At 46.2% G+C, this 19,860-nt stretch overlaps 1 protein-coding gene across 3 annotated transcripts in view; it reads left to right on the top strand.

The window, feature by feature from the left end:
* Usp43 (ubiquitin specific peptidase 43) overlaps positions 1-19,462 on the top strand; it is a 61,403-nt gene extending 41,941 nt beyond the window's left edge. For all 3 annotated transcript variants that reach the window (XM_031352886.1, XM_031352885.1, XM_031352887.1), the window contains 3 exons: positions 3,853-4,011; positions 4,973-5,137; positions 17,420-19,462. In XM_031352886.1, coding sequence (XP_031208746.1) covers positions 3,853-4,011; positions 4,973-5,137; positions 17,420-18,501 — 1,406 coding nt within the window. In that variant the 3' untranslated portion in view covers positions 18,502-19,462. The remainder of the gene's footprint in view (positions 1-3,852; positions 4,012-4,972; positions 5,138-17,419) is intronic.
* Positions 19,463-19,860: the final 398 nt, after the last annotated feature.

The following is a 19,860-nucleotide window of genomic DNA, read 5'->3' as shown; positions in this document are numbered from 1 at the left end:
GGCGAGTGAACAGAGAAAGGCTGAAGGATGGGACTTGCTGATCACAGGAAGGCTACAGTGGGCACCAGGCTTCTCTTGTGCTGCGCTGCTGTGCCACTCAACCCGTTCTGCACAGCTTTCCTGCTCCAGGTGACGGGGGCTCCCAGCTTCAGCCTGGAGGACCCTGTCCAGTCAGATCCCCAGTCTTTCCCCTCTGGGATGAAAATAGCTCAGCACAGATCCCTTGAAATCTACGTGTATATGCATCTTGGGAGCCATCTTTCCCACTGTATTTGCTTGAGATTTTTAAAATAATAATATTCACTTTTTTGAAATTAGAATATTATATCATTTGCCCCTTTTCCTCACTCCAATCCCTCTCATATACTCTCACCATTCTCTCTCAAATTCATAGTCTTTTTCTTTAATTGTGTATGTGTGTACACACATATATTTTTTAAACATGGACTACATCCTGCTCGATCTATATAATGTTATGTGTGATCTCAGGCCTGACCACTTGGTATTAGATAACCAATTGAGGAAGGGGGGAATCTCTTCCCTGGGAAAGACTATTTCTTCCTTATTTGCTCGTACTTCTCTGTCCAGGGCTCATACCTGTGAGATTTACTCCGTCTGTGTTAGCGTGTCTGTTGCTGCTGTCCCTGTTCGGGCCTTGTTTAGGCAGCCATGTGGTTGAGACTTAGTGGGTGAAGCTTCGCTTGACGTTTCTAGGAGACAGTCTCACAGCAGACTCCCTTTTCCTCTGGCTCTCACAGGCTTCTCACCCATCCTTCCTCAGTGTGTCAAGCCCTAGGTGGGGTGTAATAGATACGTCAGCTGGGGCTGGGTACCACATGGTCTCTTGTTCTCTGCAGCTTGGTTAGTCGTGGTTTTCTGTACTGGACTCTGTCTGTTGCGAAGAGAACTCTCTTTGGTGAGGGGTGAGAACACCACTTTTCTATGGGTATAAGAGTAAATACTTAGCATGCGGTTAGGAATTGTGCTGGTTTAGTAAAGAGGCAGTAGTAGGGGCTCCATAATGGGATACCATAGACAATCACCAGCTTCTTCATTTAGAGGAGCACACCTAGTGGCCCCGAAGAGAGGGCAATGGAAGTACAACATTTGAGTCACTGTATGTCTTAAAATGCCTTTACTGCCTTGATAGGCAGCCTGGTTGGTTATAGAATTCTAGCTCAATGGTCATTATCTCATAGTCTTTGGTCAGGGATGTTCCATGGGGAATGGGGGTAAGGATGAGGCTCTTGCTTTGGAGATGGGGCAGCCAGTTTCCTTTCTTTTTCTGGGATCTAGTTTCTTTCTGGAAGCATTCAGGTCCTTTATCACTGCTGCCCTGGAATTCACGGGCTGCTCCTCTGTGTAGGTCTTTTCATTTACCAGGACTCAGGAAGCGATGCTTTCTCTTCAGTTCTGGAAACTTCCTTGTATTTATTTTTAAAAATTAAAAAAAAATTGAAAAAGTTAAAAATTAAAAACTGACAACCTAAAGAGAGACCCTTAAACATGCTGTGATACACTGTAGCTTCCACAATGAGTGTTTTTCCCCTCTGTTGCTGGGGAGATTACAAGGTGGATGGTAGGTATAAGGGGGAGGTGAGTTGAGTTGGGCTGGGTACCTGAGGTAAAATTCACAAAGAACCTTAAAGAGTTTTAGAAAGAGAGAGACTCTTAAGCATCACTCTTTTAAACACGAGAGTTGAATACTGTGTATATAAGTCCATAGCTGGATTTTTCTCAATTCATGATCTAGCTTAGTGGTTTCCACACTGGTATACAGAGGATTAGGGCACACACACTCAATTTTTTGCTTTGCAATATTGCTGCAATAATAACCTTTGATGTGACCTCCATGGTAAGCTTCTGATAGGGGGAAATTTTAGAATGGAGATAGCCAACTTGTGTGTGTATATGTGTGTGCACACATGCATATATCAAAGCCAGGGCTTCAAGCATGGTTGGCAGGTACCATACCATTAAGCAAGACCCCCATTGTTGGATCTGCATTTTGACGAATGCTATAAATAAAATTGCCCTGTAGAAGTGGTTGTAGGAATTTGCTCTCCTGCCAGCAGGGAGAGAGTGTTTGCGTCTCGGTAGGAGAGCTCACTGCAGCCTGTGTGTGGGAACCCTCCTCCCCGGGTTTTGCCAGTCTAATGAGGGGGGGATGATATTTCATATATAGCCTCTCCAGTGTTGAAGAGCCCTGAACGTCCTGTCCTGTGTCCTTGACTGTTTCCCATGTGGCTAATGTCAGCAGCCTCTCCTTAGCATCTGTCCCAACAGACCTGAGGTCACTTACCTTGCTGAAGGCTTACACTTTGTTATTCCAGGTAGCCAAATGGTCTACCATTCCATTTATGACTTTGGAATTTGAAGTGTGGCTGGAGAGCCCTTTTCACTGTATTCCTCTGTTGTCTACCAGTGCTTTTGCGGTTTTAGATTTTTACATTTAAGTCTGTAATCTGGAGTTTCTTGTCATTTCCCCCACTATGTACCCATTGCTGCAAGACCCTGACTAATTGAAAGGTCCCTTGAATTTAGTGGTTCTACAGTTCTGTGTTTGGTTCTGTTCTGGGCTTTGGCTTTTTCTCCTCTCATTGCCCTAAAGCCCTGACCTGCTGCTGCTTCCTTGACTTTCTTCAGGATTGACTGCATCCTGACCCCGCTGCAGCCATCACACTGATCATCAGCATATACAAAGACACTTTGGAGAGTCCAAGGGTTTTAGGAAATGTTTTAGCATCACAGTGGCCAGCTCTAGGTCTTCAGTAGGGGGAGTAAAAGCATCTCCTGGTGCACATTTCAAAATGACTGTTCCACGGGGATGGTAGAAAAGAGCCGCGGTGCAGGCTAGGATTGCTGTCCCCATGGTGCAGGCTAGGATTGCTGTCCCCCGTGGTGCAGGCTAGGATTGCTGTCCCCCGTGGTGCAGGCTAGGATTGCTGTCGGAGGTGGTCCCTAAACCTCCAGGGAGAGTTTACACTGGGGACCCACAAAGCATTCTACACATATTCTGAGAGTGCTCTGCTGGGATGAGTGCAAACGTCACAAAGCTAGGGCTCATGGAACCTGTGCAGCCCAGGGCCTGGGCTTGGCAGCAAAAAGAGTTAAGACATAGATATAGCCAAATCTACATGAATGAATCACATGTTGAGCCACATGTGATTAGGCATGGGCCATGTAAACCCTTGTTAATACTGTCAGAAAGGGAGAGACTAGTAAAAGTCCAAGGCCTTTCTCAGGCATGATTAAAGGAGGGCAAGAAAAATGTCCATTTTTAGCTAGAACTGATTTCTGTACATTCCGTTAAGGCCTGGAGTATTTGCTGGTCTGGCCAATCACTAAAAGTTGGCCAACTTCAGGACCAGTGGGTTTGGGGGCTGTGGACTGACCTTGGAGGGCCAAGTGTTTATAGCTAGTTGGAGGTGGTCAGAATCATGTTCATCTTTCTGTGAATGTTGGGCTCCACCCCTTAAGTAGGAAAAGGCAGCCAGGTGTCTCATTTTTCACTTCCACGGCCATTAAGAGATGTGCACTTTGACATGTTTCAGTATAATTGGATGAGAGGTAGATGATAGTACTGGCTGACCTTGTAACGAGAGGCCCCCTGTTAGGAGAGTCTGAGCCGAACGAGATGACAGTGTGTACTCACCTTCCAGTGAGCAGTCCTGGGTAAGATACCCTGGTTGTGAAACTTGTCTTTTTCTGGTTTTACAGAAACCAGTTCTAGCTAAAAATGGACATCTCTGTCGTCCTACTTTAAGCATCTCCATTTTGAGCTCTGCTGGTGGGGAACATCTTCCTGCCTTGGGGCTCCAAGCATTGAACTTGGGGTTTGAACCTTTACAGCCTATTGCCGGAACTCCCTGGATGGCCAGTGGTACAGCTATGATGACAGCACAGTGGAGCCCCTGCGAGAGGATGAGGTTAACACCAGGGGGGCTTACATCCTGTTCTATCAGAAGCGGAACAGCATCCCTCCCTGGTCAGCCAGCAGCTCCATGAGAGGTGTGTGTCACAGCTCAGGGGATGGGTTTGGAGGTCCTGTTAAGAGTTGAGGTGTTTTGGGCCAGTGAGACGACTCAGCTACAAGGATGCCTGCCACCGTCCTTAGCAACTTGAGTTGATCCTTGAAACCTATTCCTGCAAGTTTTCTCTCACCTCCACACATGTGCTATTGGGACACACACGCACATGCATGCGCATACCACATTTTTTTTTCCCTAATCATTATGGGAAGATAGCCAGAGAAAATGAAGAGTCTTCCGGGTTTGAATGAAAACTAACTCAAACCTCCATTTATAGAAGGCAGACATTGAGAGAGGAATAAAACACTTTAGATCCAGGCATGGTGACTCATGCCTGTAATCTCATCCCAGGGGAAGCTGAGACAGGAGGATCATGAGTTTGGACTAGCTTGCGCTACTCAGTAAACTCCTCAAGTAATATGCAGTTTAACAATAATAAACCTATTAGCGATGGCCGAGGGAGGTATCCTTAATGTCCATTATGGAGAATTGGCTCCCTTGAACTTTGTGAGTTCACTGTATGTTGTCCTATAGGATCTGGTGCCATGGGTCCTGGGGTCAAATGCTATCACTCTGGCTATGGCTTTTGTTGTGATTACTAAAACCCTAGAAATCTGGCTCTGGAAACAGTCCCATTTAGGGAGCCAGGGTTGGCCGCAAATAATTTCATGGAAGATAATTGAATGCACCAAGGAACCATCTTTCCTTTGCTCACTAAACATCATGGTTCCAAGGATGTCCCATTGCAGGCTTCCCCTCTGGCCATTTTCCTTTGTTTCTATAGTTCCCCTCTGGTTCTGTTAGTCCAGGGCTGAAAGATAGGAGTCATCTTGGGACTCTTGGGGTGAGCCTGGGAACCTGATGGTAGAACAACTCTCCACCTACCGGCAGGCTCCTCGGAGATGTGCCAGGCCCAGCTCTCTCTTTTGCTTCTTCTGCAGGCTCCACCAGCTCCTCCTTGTCTGATCATTGGCTCATGAGGCTCGGGAGCCTCAACAACAGCACAAGGGGAAGCTTGCTGTCCTGGAGCTCTGCCCCCTGCCCCTCCGTGGCCCGGGTACCTGACTCTCCTGTCTTCAGCAATGGTGTCTGCCACCAGGACAAGGGTATGTGGTTAGACTGACTGTCTTTTTCCCCGCTGCTTTTCATTGTGAAAATGTTGGCATCTCATACCATGAACAGAAAGAACTGGTTCTGATAAGTGGTGTGTTTTCTCTTGGGGTCTTCCTAATACCCACCTGCCTCTCTATCTATCCATGATCTATCTATCCATGATCCTCCTCCGTCCACAGACACAGTGGCCATTTCAATCCACAAGTTGTATATAGATAGTCAATCAACCATGGATGGGAAATAGAAAAAAAAAATAGACTTGTACTAAACATGGGCAGAGTATTTTCTTGTCATTTCCTAACAATAACAACTACGCATGTAACAGTTATACTGCACCGGGTATGATAGGGAACTGTATGGTTATTTAAAGCATACAGGAATGTACAGAAAGATAAAACACAGGAGGGAGTGTGTCAGTTACATGCAAATACTACAATAATTTCTATTAGGGATTTGAGCATCTCCAGGAGCCAATCTCCATGGGCTCTGAGGAATCACTCTGAATCCGTTTTCTGTTCCCACAGAGCTTAGTACTTCATGGAGCAGATACAGAAGCTAACACAGCAATATAATTTAAAGCAGGGACAAAGGGAAAGAGGTGAAACGGGAAGGAGCTAGCAGAGGGTGAGGAGGATGCCGGGTAGCCCTGGCTGGTACACTGGGGAGTGACAAGTGGAGGCCTGAGCAGAGACAGGGGTCTCATGCTCATGCAGAAGGCTGGAAATATGTTCATTGCTGATGCTATGAATGATGGTCATGGGGGAGGGGCAGAAGAAACCACAGCCTCAAAGCAGAGTGAGGAGGGTGGAGGAAGGTGGATGGGCAGCTTCCCGTGTGCCGTTTGGACTTTACTTCAAGGGCTGTGGATAGTGAGTGAAGTTTGGAGCAGGGCAGTAATCAATATGGTTTATACATTACATTTTTAACCTTTATTTCTATTTCATGTGTATGGGTGCTTTGTTTCTGTGTTTGTCTGTGCATCATATGTGTGTGGTGCTCTCAGACTAGAAGAGGGTGTCAGACCCCCTGGGACTAGAGTTACAAACAGTTGTGAGGTGGGTCAACCCTAGGTCCTGTAGAAGAGCAACCAGTGCTCTTAACCACTGAGCCATCTCTCCAGCCCCTGGTGTGTGTGTGTGTGTGTGTGTGTGTGTGTGTGTGTGTGTGTGTGTGTGTGTGTGTTTAATTTACTGCTATGTATTTGAATGTTTTTCATGCATGGATATATGAGCACCATGTGAGGAGTGCCTAGTGCCCTTAGAGGTCAGAAGAGGACATCAAATTCCCTGGAACTAGAGTTAAAGAAGGTTCTAATTCAATATGTGGATGCTAGGAATTAAACCTGGATCCTCTGGACGAACAGCAAATGTTCTAACTGCTGAGCCATCTCTCTAGCTCCTCTGGTTTATATTTTTGAAGTCTACTCCATCCACTGCAGGAAGAGTCCATCAGGAGCAGGCATGTGTGTCAGACAGAAGGCCTATTAGGAGACCGTCTTGTGGTTGTAAGATTTGGATGGATGTGTTGAGGAAGAGAGGTTAGATTGTAGATAAACTAACAGAATTTGCTAGTGTTAGATGCAGCATATGAAAGAAGGACAATGACCTAGGATGCTTTGGGCTTTGTTTAAGGTATAACTAACAAGAGGGATCATTGTGCAGTTAGTAAGATAGGGAAAAGTTGGGTAGGAACAGGGTCAGTTTTGAAAGAAGCCACATAATTTAGGGCAGGTAGTTCGAGATTCCATCAAGGCATTCGTAGCAGCATGAGAACCACGGGGACTAGAGTCACCAGCACACAGAGCCCCATGGAGCTTATGAAGCTAGCATAGAGTGCAGACTGAGGACCAAGCCTGGCAGCTATAATGGGTAGGAATTGAGTGAAGTGGAGATAGAACTGAGAAAGAGCAGCCAGAGCCAGGGGGAGCAAACCAGGCACGGTTCATTCCTAAGTGATGGAAAGCATCTTTCAGAAGGAAAGGGCCAACTGTGTTCAGGACTAAGGGATGAGGAGCACTGGTCTGACTGGAGGGCCACCAGTGACTTCTCAGGGGCCTTTCTGGGTGGGAGGGAATAGAAGCCCAGCTGAGGTGCAGGGATTAATGGGACATACACATGGCATCATGCAGTGTGGTGAAAGGCCAGTAGCTGAAGTTGCACAGGAAGCTGGGCTCAGGGCAGCTTCTGTTTTCCTTTGCAGAAAGACCTGACAGAGCATGCTCACATTCAGGTGACCTCCTCCTGTGGAGAAACTGCAGGAAAGCAGAGGACAGGATGGTTATAGACACAAGTCTCTGTACGTGTGTGTGTGTGTGTGTGTGCATCTCTGTGTGTGTGTCTCCTTGGACAAAGAAAAGTGGTCACATAACTTTTAACATTTTCAGTTGAGCATGGCAGTACACACCTTTAAATCCCAGTACCAGGGAGATAGAGACAGGTGGATCTCTGTGAGTTCAAGGCCAGAATGGTCTACAGAGTGAGTTGCAGAACACCCAAGGATACATAGAGAGACCCTGTATCAAAAACACCAAATAAAATTTAAAAATTTTGTATATTTCCTTTAGTTCCTAATTTAGTTTTTAATATAAAATCTTAATAGAAATTTATACCAACATAAATATCACATACATAGAAACGTTACGCTAACATTGGTGATTGTGGCATCAATGTGGGATACACTTTAACATATATAAGCACATATGCTATGAATACATATTATATAAAACATGTAAGTATTTACTAAACTAATATACTACTAATAAATGTGTAACCTTAATTATATGTGCACATCTGATGAATTATCATAAAGTGAACATATTTATGGTCCAGATTAAGAAGTAGAGAGTTCTGTGTTGGAGGTGTGGCTCGGTGGCAGAACACTTGCCTACCATGCATAGGACACTGGGTTTAGTTCCCAGCACCAATGAAGGGGATAGGAAGAAGGGAGGGTAGGTAGAAGGCTAAGTGGCTGTAGAATCCTATTCCCTCTTACATATCTCATTCATTACTTCCCACTCTCCCAGAATCTATGCCAGATTAGTTTTACTGTGTTAAGTAAAGGATGGACAGGGGCCAACTGTGACACACCTGTTGGACTTTATTCCAGGCAGTGAATAGCTGTTGGAGAGTTTGGAGCAGGGCAGTAGTCAGTCTGGTTTCTGTAAAAATGCACGTTTACAAGGATGAATTTTACCCCTGAAGCCATATGGCGTACGGGCTTTCCGTTTGCCTTGTTTTGTTTACTGCCGTTCTTGGGAGGTACATCTGGTGTGCACAGCGGCGCATTGTTTTTTTTTCCCTTTATTTATTTTACTTATAAATAAAATCAACCCAGAGATTCAGACGGTTCAGAAGTTAGCTTGTATATGTGAGAGAAAGGCTAAAAGCAAAGACAGGGATTAGGAAAAAGGGTGAAGGGTGAGGCAGGTGATCAACCTCTGCTCTCCATATGTTCACTATGGAGTGGAAGTTTTTGTAGATGCTAGCACAGACGTCAGCCCTGGAGAAATCTGGCTTGCTTGTCAAAGGAAGTGTCTTGAATTACTACAGATTTTCAACTCCTGAGATACTGGTGGATTCTCTGTAAATCTATGCAGTGTCTCTGTGGGGCTCACATGATGGATTATCTCTGGATGGCGTCTGCCATTTGGCAGACGGCACCGTTTCTCTTATCAGATTTTCCCAGGTTATAAGGACAGGTCACATTTTATTCTAATGTGGCTAGGCTTAGGAGTTGTCTCCAGTTTGGAGTTACAATCAACACTAACAGTTGAGTGTGCTTAATCTGGAAATTCCAAATGCTTCAAAATAAAAAATCTCTTACCAATATAATGCCATCACTCTCTCCCATGGAATCACACCATGAAATCTTGTCTTATGTACCAATTATTAAGAATATCCCGCCAGGCAGTGGTGGCGCACGCCTTTAATTCCAGCACTTGGGAGGCAGAGGCAGGCAGATTTCTGAGATCGAGGCCAGCCTAGTCTATAGAGTGAGTTTCAGGACAGCCAGGGCTACACAGAGAAACCCTGTCTCGAAAAAATAAAAAATAAAACAAAGTGAAACAACAAAAAAAGAATATCCCATAAATGACTTTTATGTTTATGCATATGGCATATATATATGATACATAAAAGAGTCTCTTGTTTAGACATGGATTCTATCTCCAAAAGACCACATTATTCTACCTATCCCAACATCTGAAGAGATTTGAAACCTTCCATACTTCTGGTCCCAAGCACTCTGTATTGCTGTGACATTTGGGCTCATGTCTTCTGCTATGCAGTCACCTGTGTTTCCGTTAAGTCCATCCCTGGGGTGGAATTGCTGGGCCCTGGTCTGTGTGCTCACTCACCAGATGCTTGTTTCCATGTACTACGGTCACTGCTGTATCTGAGAACATTGCCTCTGTATCTGTTCCTGCCTCCAGGTTCCTGTCCTGTCTTCCTTCAATGATGGGCTATGGATGTGGAAAGCAAATAAACCTTTTCCTCCTCAACTTGCTTTTGGTCATGGGATTTGGTCAGTTTATTGGAGTTTATGACTCATAGAATTGGGGCAGATATGAAAAGGAGGTACTGTACAGCCAAAGGAATATAAAAACACCCTATCTTTACAACTATAGAAAGATGCAATACATTTAAAAAAAAGAGAGGGAAGGAAGGAAGGAAAAAAGAGAGAGAGGAAGAAAGACAGGCAGAAAGAAAGATGGTAAGAAAGAAAGAAAGAAAGAAAGAAAGGAAGGAAGGAAGGAAGACAGACAGACAGACAGACCTATCCTAAGAAGTCCTTCCCAGAGACCGTTGTAAATAGAGGGCCCTGGAGCTTAGGTGTCCCCAGCTTGTTAGGACAAACCCTTCTTCTGATAATCATCCTCTGTGGCTCCTCTTGGGTGTTAAAGGTTTTAGTATGTCTCCTTCCTTTCCAGATCTTTCCAGATAGTATTTCATTTCAGCTTACATTCCCCTTTTGGTGGTATCTGGGAATTTCAAGTATTTAGGAACGTGTGGCCATTTTTTTTTTTTTTTTGGTTTTTCAAGACAGGGTTTCTCTGTATAGGCCTAGCTGTCCTGGAACTCACTCTGTAGACCAGGCTGGCCTCGAACTCAGAAATCCACCTGCCTCTGCCTCCCAAGTGCTGGGATTAAAGGCGTGCGCCGCCACCACCCGGCCGTGTGGCCATCTTTTTATTCTTTGTTTCCAATTTGGCAAATTATGGTCCAAGAATGAGCATCTCAAAAGTTACCTTCTTTCGTGGAAAAGTCTGTTTTGTTATTTTATAAATGCTCTGTATACATATGCACTAGCAAGTAGCCTTTTTGAGGGCTTGAGTGCTTACTATCATGCATGATATTACGTGATTAGCTGCTTTATTCATTTCTCCCAGGTCTCTTTAAATATGTCTCTTTTTGTTATTACTTTGTTTTTGCTTTTGGAAACAAAATATTATGGCTCAGGTTGGTCTTGAACTCACAGTGCAGCCAACCATAAATCTGAGCCTCCTGTCATCATCTCCCAAGTGCTGGGTTTGTGGGTGTGAGCCACTGAGCCTGGCTTTAGATCCCCTTCTGACTATGAAGGAGACCCATTGAGATTTTCAGCAGAGCTGGGCTTTGACCATATACTCTGTAAACGTTTATAATTGTTGCCTAGTGTTGGAAGCTATTTGGTAATAAGTGTCTGAAAGTTCACGACTATTGAATCTTTATATGTGTATATATATGTCTATGTATAATGCTTCTTATCATTGTAATTATTCTTTATCTGTTCTCACACATGCACGCACCACATGCATGCATTACCCGTAGGTGCCAGAAGGAGGCGTTACAGCCCCTGGACTGGATGATTCTTAGCTGCCATGTTCTCTTCTTTAATCATTGAGCTTTTGGCTATAGCTCTCTGACCTTGAGGTCAAAAATAAAGAGCCAGTTTGTTGTTGTTGTTGTTCTTGTTTCCCTGTGGTGCTGGGAGGTAAAACCAGGGCCCTCGTGCATGCTAGGGAGCACTACACCACTGAACCCCATCCCTGGCCACATCCCTGTACTTTGTTAGGAGAATTCAGCCTACTGGATGGGAGGAGGGAAACAAGTGCAGTGTTTTGCTAAAGTGTTCCTTGCCGGCTTTCTTCCTTTCCTGACGTTCCCTACCTTGTTCCTGTGTACTTGCTTAGTGGTGGCGATCAATCACGTTTTCCTGCCGCTACAAGGCTGTAAGAAACCAGCTGTTTCCTCATTGCCTTCTCTCTCTACTCCATTAACCCTGGAGCTGTAGCTCCTCCCTCCCCCACCCCCTGGCATCCTTCCCACAATGAGAGGTTTGAAACCCTTTCTCCATCTCCCTCTGCCCTGTTGGGGAGTCTTCCTGACTTCTGATTGTGCTGCAGTAGTTAGATTGTCCCCCACTGTTGTTAAAAGTTCCTGTCCTGTGCACCCGACTTGGCTTGAGGTGACCCTCAGAGGCTGCCATCCCTATGGAGGATGGACAGTTTGTGGAATGCCAGGGTTGAGATGCATTGTGGTTTTGTGTTTATCTTCTTTGCCCTCTGCCCCGAGAGCTCTGCTCTGTCAGTGTTTGTCAGAGCCCTTCAGGCACGTGAGCGCTAAATCTTTGCAGCCAGAAGTATTTCCTCTACCCCAATGGGTGGCAGCCTGACTGGCCTGGGGCTCTGCGGTTGCAATTCTTTTGCTTTCTGCATCTGTAGCTGGTTTCCCACGCTCTCCTTGCCCCAGGCCGGCAGGTGAGAAACCTAGACTGTTTTTTTAACGTGAGTGCCTCTTGCTCACCCTGGCTGGAAGTTTTTAAGATTCTCTCTGACCTCAGAGTTCAGAAATTCTAGCACATGCCTGGGTGTTCAGCCCCACCCAACCCCCAAATACCTTCCTTCTGCACACTCCGGCCTTTCTTTGGGACTTTGTCTTGTATTTCCCTTGATTTATTGTCTCTTGCCTTCAGATTCTTCTAGTTGTTTATTGTGGCCCCTGGCTCTACCCCTTCGCTCTCCTTCATTTTCCCTTGTGGTTTTGTGACTACCATTTTGCTCCAAGTGCAGAGGTGTCCAATCTGTTAATGTGACGTTTTTACCTACCAGTGTACTGAGTCATATTCACAGCTATCCTGGGACAGGTGCAGGCTCCAGGTTACATACCTGCTGGGATGTGAGATAATTCTTATCTATTTTACCGACTCACAGGAGTCTCAGCAGTGACCCTACAAACCTTCCGGTCAGTTCACACTATTCGGCCCTGATGCTGTGGTCCTTCCTCAGGGTCACTGGTCGCTCTGTTCTGAGTCATTAGGAGCTGCTCTCTTGGCCTTGTTGTTGTTGCTACTGCTGCTGCTTATCTTTGTTTTATTTTGTGTTACACTCTGTTGCTGGGTCTTCTCTGATATTTCTACTTTGGGGGCAAACTCTTACTGTGGAGCCCTGGTTGGCCAGGAACCCAGTCTCTCAGCTTCCTGAGTGATGGGATTCTAGGTATGAGTCACCACACCCATTTGGACCCTGTTGCTGCTTTTTCTGTTTTTGCCCACAAGGCTCTGCTCTTCCCTCTCTAGAGTGAGGGGATACTTGGTATAAGAGGAGGAACAGTGAATCTGGCTGCCAAGGGATGGTGGTTGACGTTCAGCCCTTCTCTTGCCCACTTTTATCCACCTGGCTCAGTGTCAGAGGAAGAAGAGTAGCCCCGGCCTATCTGTAGACATTGCCTGAGCTTCTAGAGCACCACAGGGAAATTTGGGGTCAAGTTTGTTCTAGGTTGCCTCCGCCCCCCATGCAGAAGCAGCTGCCAGGCTGTCAAGAGACATGTGAGCAAAAGGAACAATTAAACTAGGAGCAGAGAGGTGCTGAAATTTTTTTGACATTGAAAGTCAGCGGCAGAGATCTTCAAATATGGATTGGAGCTCAGAAGCTGTCTTCAGTATGCACAGCACAGCCCTTTTCTCCTGTGCTCCAGCTCTGGTTGTCCCCGATGCTTGCCTGACACAGCAAGTTCACTTCTGCCCCAAGGTCTTTGCACCTGCTGCTCCTGAAGTCTGGAGCTTGTCTTCATCAGATCTCCCCCTGCCTCCCTTCCTCCCTTCCCCTTCCTCTCCCTTTCCCTCCTTCCCTCTTTCACTTAAGTCATTCAGATATTGCCTATTACTCACGCCCCACCCTCCTCTTCTTCCTGACCCTGCCTTATTTACTGTAGCCTTTACCACTGTGTTACACAATATCTTAGGTTTTGGTTTTTGTCAAACCCCAAGAGCACAGCCACTTTCTACTTGCATTTTTTCTTTTCTTTTTTTTTTTTTTTTTTTTTTTTTTTTTTTTTTTTTTTTGGTTTTTCAAGACAGGGTTTCTCTGTGTATCCCTGGCTGTCCTAGAATACACTCTGTAGACCAGGCTGGCCTTGGACTCACAAATCCCCTTGCCTCTGCCTCTGCCTCCCAAGTGCTGGGATTAAAGGCGTGTGCCACTACTTCCCGGCTTCTACTTGCATTTTTGTTGTTGTTATGATACAGGGTCTCCCTATGTAGCCCTGGGTGGGCTGAAACAGGCTAGCCTCAAATTCACAGGGATTAGCATGCCTCTATCTCCTGAGTGCTGGGATTAAAGGCCATGTGCACCATACCTGGTTCTTATTTGTAGTTTTTTTTTCCAAACACTAAAAAATAATCTTTAGCACATAGTAGACTTTTCTTAAATATTTTTATGATGAATTAACGAATGGATGTTAAGTTCTGATGGAAACCCTTAGGGATATTGAAAGTACTTGACCCATTGAAGATGAACTAAGGTTGGGCGAGAAGAGGCCCTAAGGCTCCTGCCCACAGCACAGTATGACCTCAATTTGGAGATCACATCACTAGCCTAGGAACTGAAGTGACTTGAGAACCAAGAGGAGGCATCTCTTGGAGCAGCTGCCATGTAGTTGGAGGCTATATACATCAGCAGACCAGGTGCCCACCCTAGAGGGGTCCTGTAGGGCCTGAGACGATCACTGTGTCTATTGCAGGGTGTCTATAGCCTCCAGGAAGATGTGGCTTAAGACTGTAGGCCTTGGGGATGGAGAGATGGCTCAGTGGTTAAGAGCTCTTCCAGAGGACCTGAGTTCAATTCCCAGCAACCACATGGTGGTTCACAACCATCTGTAATGGGATCTAATGCCCTCTTCTGGTGTGTCTGAAGACAGCGACAGTGTACTCATATAAATAAAATAAATCTTAAAAAAAAGACTGTAGGCCTTGGGCTGAAGAGGTGGCTCCGTGGTTAAGAATGTTTGTTCTTGCCAAGGACCTGGGTTCAGTTCCCAGCAATGACATGGCCACTCACGTCTCTCTGTAACTCCAGTTTCAGGGGACTGGCACCCTTTTCTGATCTCTGCAGGTACCAGGCTCACACACGGTACACATATATGCGGAGACAAACCCACGTAGAATAAAAATAAATAAATGTTAAAAAAACAAAAAACCAAAAAAGAAAAAAGACTGTAGGTCCTTCGTGGCTCTTAGGCTCCCTGGTTCCCATTCTCCTTCCTTGCTCCCAGCTTTCCAGATGAGCCATCTCCCGGAGGAAGAGCTTCAGTACTGCATAAGAGGCAGGCTGCTTGGTTAGTGAGCAAGTGCCTGAATGGGTGCCTGCTGCTTTCCCTCTCTGCTTACACCATGTACTTTCTTCTCCGTTTATCTAAAGTTCTCCGTCCCCACCCCCTCAGATCCTGTTATGGGGCAATAAATAGATGAAAAGAAATAAAGGGTGCTTTATCTCCGAAAAGAGGCAAGCTGAAGGGGTCCTTTGGGTGTGTGTAGTGTGGGTGGCTGTCAGCCCTGGCGCAGGGCCCTTTCACACCAGGAAGAAGGTGAAGTGGTTATTTACAGCAACAGCCAGGTCCTCTCGCTACCTGCCAGGGTTCCAGGCGGCTCCACCTGGTGAAGGGTGAAAAGCCACAGCTTTGTCCTCCTGATGCAAAGCCTCCCTCTCTGCCCTTCTCTGGGCTGTGGACGAGGAACAAGAAAACTTCCCACACACCTCAGGCTCCAGAGCAGTGTTTTATCTTTCCCCGGGTGAGGGGATTGAATGGTGGAGCCACAAGGTCAATGCAAACTGAAATGACAAAGTATTTCGGGTGGAATTAGGTCTATTCCTAGCCAGTCTAAAGAAAAGCTCTAAAGAAAAAGATATCAAAAATGACATGTGAAACCCCCAACAGGCGAGAGCCCTACGGATCCTCTGCTATCTGCCCGAGGCTGGTCCAGTACTTTTCCCCTTCCCCCTGGGGACCTGCTTTCTCAGCTGCTGGGCAGCTCCTTGCATACTTAGATTCTTATCCCAGCATTCGCTGTGACTTTTGCCCTCCTTGACCTCACACCTGTGTGCCTGCGAATCTCAGGACACATCCCCACATGGGTGTTTTGTGGCAAAAGTCCTTGATTATCTTTAAAGTTGGTCTCTGTCATAGACCTTTGGGACTGTTGTAACAGAAATACGCTGGGATCTTACCAATGACAGAAATTCCTTCCTCATGGCTCTGCAGGATGGAATCAGGGGCCAGGTAGGTTGGTTTATGGTGAGTCCTCTTTGATGCAGTTGGAAAGAACTCTGGCTTCTCTACTCTTCTGACAAGGACACTGTTTTAAAGCTATGACCTTGGGGGTTAGAGTTTTGACATAGGAACTGAGAGGGATGTAAGCCTTCAGTCCATAACACTCAGACTCCATGAGTAGCAAGCATGTCAGCAGCAGCCAGCTGTGGTCGCCAGCAGCCAGCTGTGGTCGCCAGCAGCCAGCTGTGGTCGCCAGCAGCCAGCTGTGGTCGCCAGCACCATGCTTATGTCCTTGACCGACTAGTACATAGCCCACATGGAGTAGGGGCAGCACATGTCAGGTGTCAAGCAGTTTTGGCAGTGTGGTGATGGTGACACTTCTTGGGAAAGGCACTTGATGCTAATCATTGTATGTCCTTTTTAGAAGGACTGAGCTGTAGAAAGAATTAGGGAAGTAAGTAATAAAATAGCATCACTTCTCAGCCCCTCCACATTTCATCACGTCGGGTATCCATTTCTCTAGCCTGCTTTGTGTGTCTGTCTTCACATGCATGTTTAGTACATGGTACATAGGGTGTGTGTGTGTGTGTGTGTGTGTGTGTGTGTGTGTGTGTGTGTGTCTGTCTGTCTGTCTGTCTGTCTGTCTGTCTGTCTGCAGGTTCAATTACAAGCCTTGTAGGATTCTAAACTTCTCACTTAAGACTATATACCAGGGCTGGAGAGATGGCTCAGTGGTTAAGAGCACTGACTGCTCTTCCAAAGGTCCTGAGTTCAATTCCCAGCAACCACATGGTGGCTCACAACATCTGTAGTGGGATCTGATGCCCTCTTCTGGTGTGTCTGAAGACAGCTGTATCAATACTCATCAATAAAATAAATCTTTTTTTAAAAAAAAAGACTATATACCAAAACCACTTTCTCAGCTATTTACAGCTGGGAAATTGCAAAATACAATAAGACACAAAAGGCAACACTGGTAAATTGGATACAATGAAGCCTACAGTTACTTTGTATTCTTTTGGGCTCAATATGGGATATATGACATTCATTTTAAAGTACAAGTACTCAATTTTGACCCAATTTGAGAGACATTTGGTAAGCATTTTGTCCTTAGACATAGTTAAAGATAGATGATAATGATGTTAGATCTCAGGGCAGCTGATTTAGTGAACCCCTTAGACGTCTGGCTGCAGGGCACACGGATCTAGTCAGCCCTCAACATCATTTTCTTATCTGCTGATTCAGTCAACTGAGGCAGGCTCGGGAGGTGGCGGGAGCAGTGTCTGGGGAGGGTGAAGGGTGTCTACCAAAAATGCACAGATATTCTTCCTTGAGATTACTCACTAAGTGGCATAGCATGACAGTTGTTTGCATAGCATTTGCTTTGTGTTTGTACCATAAATAATCTAGAAATGACTTAACGTCTGTAGAAGGACGTGCATACTATTGTATAGAAGGGGTTTGTCCACCCATAGGTTTTGCTAGCCGCTGGGATCCTAGGAGCAGTCTTCTGTAGATATCAAGGAAGGCTATGCCTTCTTTGCCTGTGGCTTCCCCTGTAAGTGTTAAATGTGTACATGAATTCTGTGGGATAGTGGATGAAACCCTTGGTGGCCCTGAAGGCGGGACCCCTGGGTATCTGGCTTGTGCTATCGTCACTGTGCCCAGACTTAGACTTGGCACATGATTGCTTGAAGGCTGCCAATGTTTGTAACCCTTAACAGGTGCTCATGGTCTTTATGTCTTTTTCAGGAGGAGTTGAGGCCAGGCCTTTGGTTCGGGGTGTTGGTGGCCGAAGTATCAGCGTGAAGGCACCTCCAGCTTCCAGATCCAGGCATGGGCCCTTCAAGACCATGCCCCTGAGGTGGTCCTTTGGACACAGGGAGAAACGCCCTGGGGCATCCGTGGAACTGGTGGAATACCTAGAGTCCAGAAGGAGACCCCGCTCCACCAGCCAGTCCATTGTGCCGCTCTTGACACGTGCTGCTGGTGGGGATGAGACGTCAGCGTCACCGAGGTCAGATGTCACCCTTCCCGCAAAAAGTGAAGACGGCGGTAGAGCCGTTGGGCAAGGAACAACTGGGGTGCCCCTTTCCTCATGCAACCTCAACCACCATCCAGCCCTGGGGTCCTTAGATGACGGTCTGCACACTGCCAGGACGAGAATGGGGAATGCAAGTCAGGATATCAGGCTCCCAAAAAAGTTTGACCTGCCCCTCACTGTGATGCCCTCAGTGGGAGGTGAAAAGCCAGCACGCTCTGAGGGCCAGAAGATGACGCCACCATGGAAGGGAAGTAGCCAGGTGGGAAGCCAGAGTAGCCCACCTTCCCCCACCACTGGGTTGCTCAGAAACTTTAAGGACAGTGGCCCGGGTACCTTACCCAAGACGAAGGCTAAGGCTGCTGTGGAGGAAAGGGGCCCGGACAAAGACAGGGGTCAAGGGACATTCACTCTTTTGAAGTCTGTGTTTTGGAAAAAAGAGCACAAGAGGACTGTCAGGACTGAGAGCTCACCGTCAGCACCCCCAGTCTCCCTGGCAAGTGACCGGCTAAACCCTGCCATGAATGAGCAGGCCCGAGGTTCATCCCCTGCCCTCAGGATTCGAGAGAGCCCAGCCCGAGGCTTGGGCAACCACACAGAGAGGGACATCCGATCTGCACCCAGCTCTCTCCACCTCCCCCGAAAAGCCAGCAGGCCCCCTCGAGCCAGTACAGCTGGCACCTCACAAAGGACTATTCCTGGGGAACAGTCTTCTTATGGCACCCTGCAGAGAGTGAAATACCACACCCTTTCCTTAGGTCGAAAGAAATCCTTACCCGAGTCTAGCTTCTGATGGAACATTTCAGTGTTGTGTGAAGCTGGTGTCCCTGGGGCTGTGCACTGAGAATCTGTAGGCTGCTGGTGTCCAGAGTGGATTTTCTAGAATCCAGTTGACTTGTGACCTCCAAAAAGAAAAAAAAAAGTGTGGTCTCTGTAATGCTTGTCATATTTCAGTGTCAAAGTGGTTGGGTTCCCATTGCTGGGTTTTGATATAGCCTGGCCACTAGAGGGTGCTGCTGAGCCCAAATTATCACTACAATGCTAAAATTAGTACTTGGTGTATGTAAGTTCAGGGCCTGCCGTAGTCTACTAAAAAGACTCTGGTCACGTCAGATACTCATTCTCACCAGCTTGTGTGTTTATAACTTACATGCCCTACTTCTTTTCTTCTTTCCTTCCTCCTCCCTTCCCTCCTCTTCCTCCTCTCATCCCTCTCTTCTCACTCCTCCCCTCCCTCCTCTTTCTCCTCCCATCCTTCCCTTCTCACTCCTCCCCACCTTCCCCCTCTTTTCATTTTTTTTTTAAATAAAGGGCTTGTTAGGAAGCTCTTTTCCTTTTTGTGCTTGCCTTGGATAAGTGTCAAAGATGCCAAGATATGAAAAGAATAAGAAATAGAGTATGGCAGTGGTGGTGAGAGATGGGAGAGAAGTGATTGATGTTTCAGAAGAGTATTTAATATATAGCAAGAAAATTGTATTACAGCTTTTCAAGGTATTTTAAAAAGATAACTATTTTGATACCAGAATAAAGATGTGTTTTTTAAATATATGAGATCTATGCACAATTTTAATAAAAATTGTGTCTGTGAAACTTGCAAATGGCGGACTGAATTACTGAAGTTTGAAGAGTAACTCACTTCATTCCTGTTGCATTGCATAGTCACAGCTTGTTGCTATCTGTCAGAAAGCAGTTGCCTGTGTTGTTTCTGAAACTTAAGGGAGGAAGCTCTTAATTAAAATTATTTGTGCCTCTGTCCATCCTTTTCTTTCCTTCATTTAAAAATGTTTTAAGTTTGTATATACTTTTGAGACAGAATTTCACTCTGTAGCCCATACAGGTCTTGTACTCTTGGCAATCCTCCTGCTTCAGCCTTCTGAAGGATTATAGGCATGAGCCACCCTGTCTAGCTTTTGACTTGCTGTTTCTGAAGGAGACTAAGGCTTCATTCTCTCTCTGGAGGGAGCCAGCACCTGTGAGTCTGAGGCTGCCTGGCCGACCCTGTGATCTCCAGTGTCCTGTGTATTTGCCTGCACTTCAGGACCTGGTGTAGAAATATCTTACAGTTTCCTACAAAGACATTGCAAAGCCTACACCCAGGACTGGGGCCAACAGCAGCTCATTGGCAGCCTCTCAGGTAAACATTCTCTGGAGT

Source organism: Mastomys coucha, unplaced genomic scaffold, assembly GCF_008632895.1.
Source record: "Mastomys coucha isolate ucsf_1 unplaced genomic scaffold, UCSF_Mcou_1 pScaffold5, whole genome shotgun sequence".
Lineage (NCBI taxonomy): Eukaryota > Metazoa > Chordata > Mammalia > Rodentia > Muridae > Mastomys > Mastomys coucha.
Note: the sequence above shows the minus strand (reverse complement) of the source record. Positions and strands in the feature narration are given on the sequence as shown.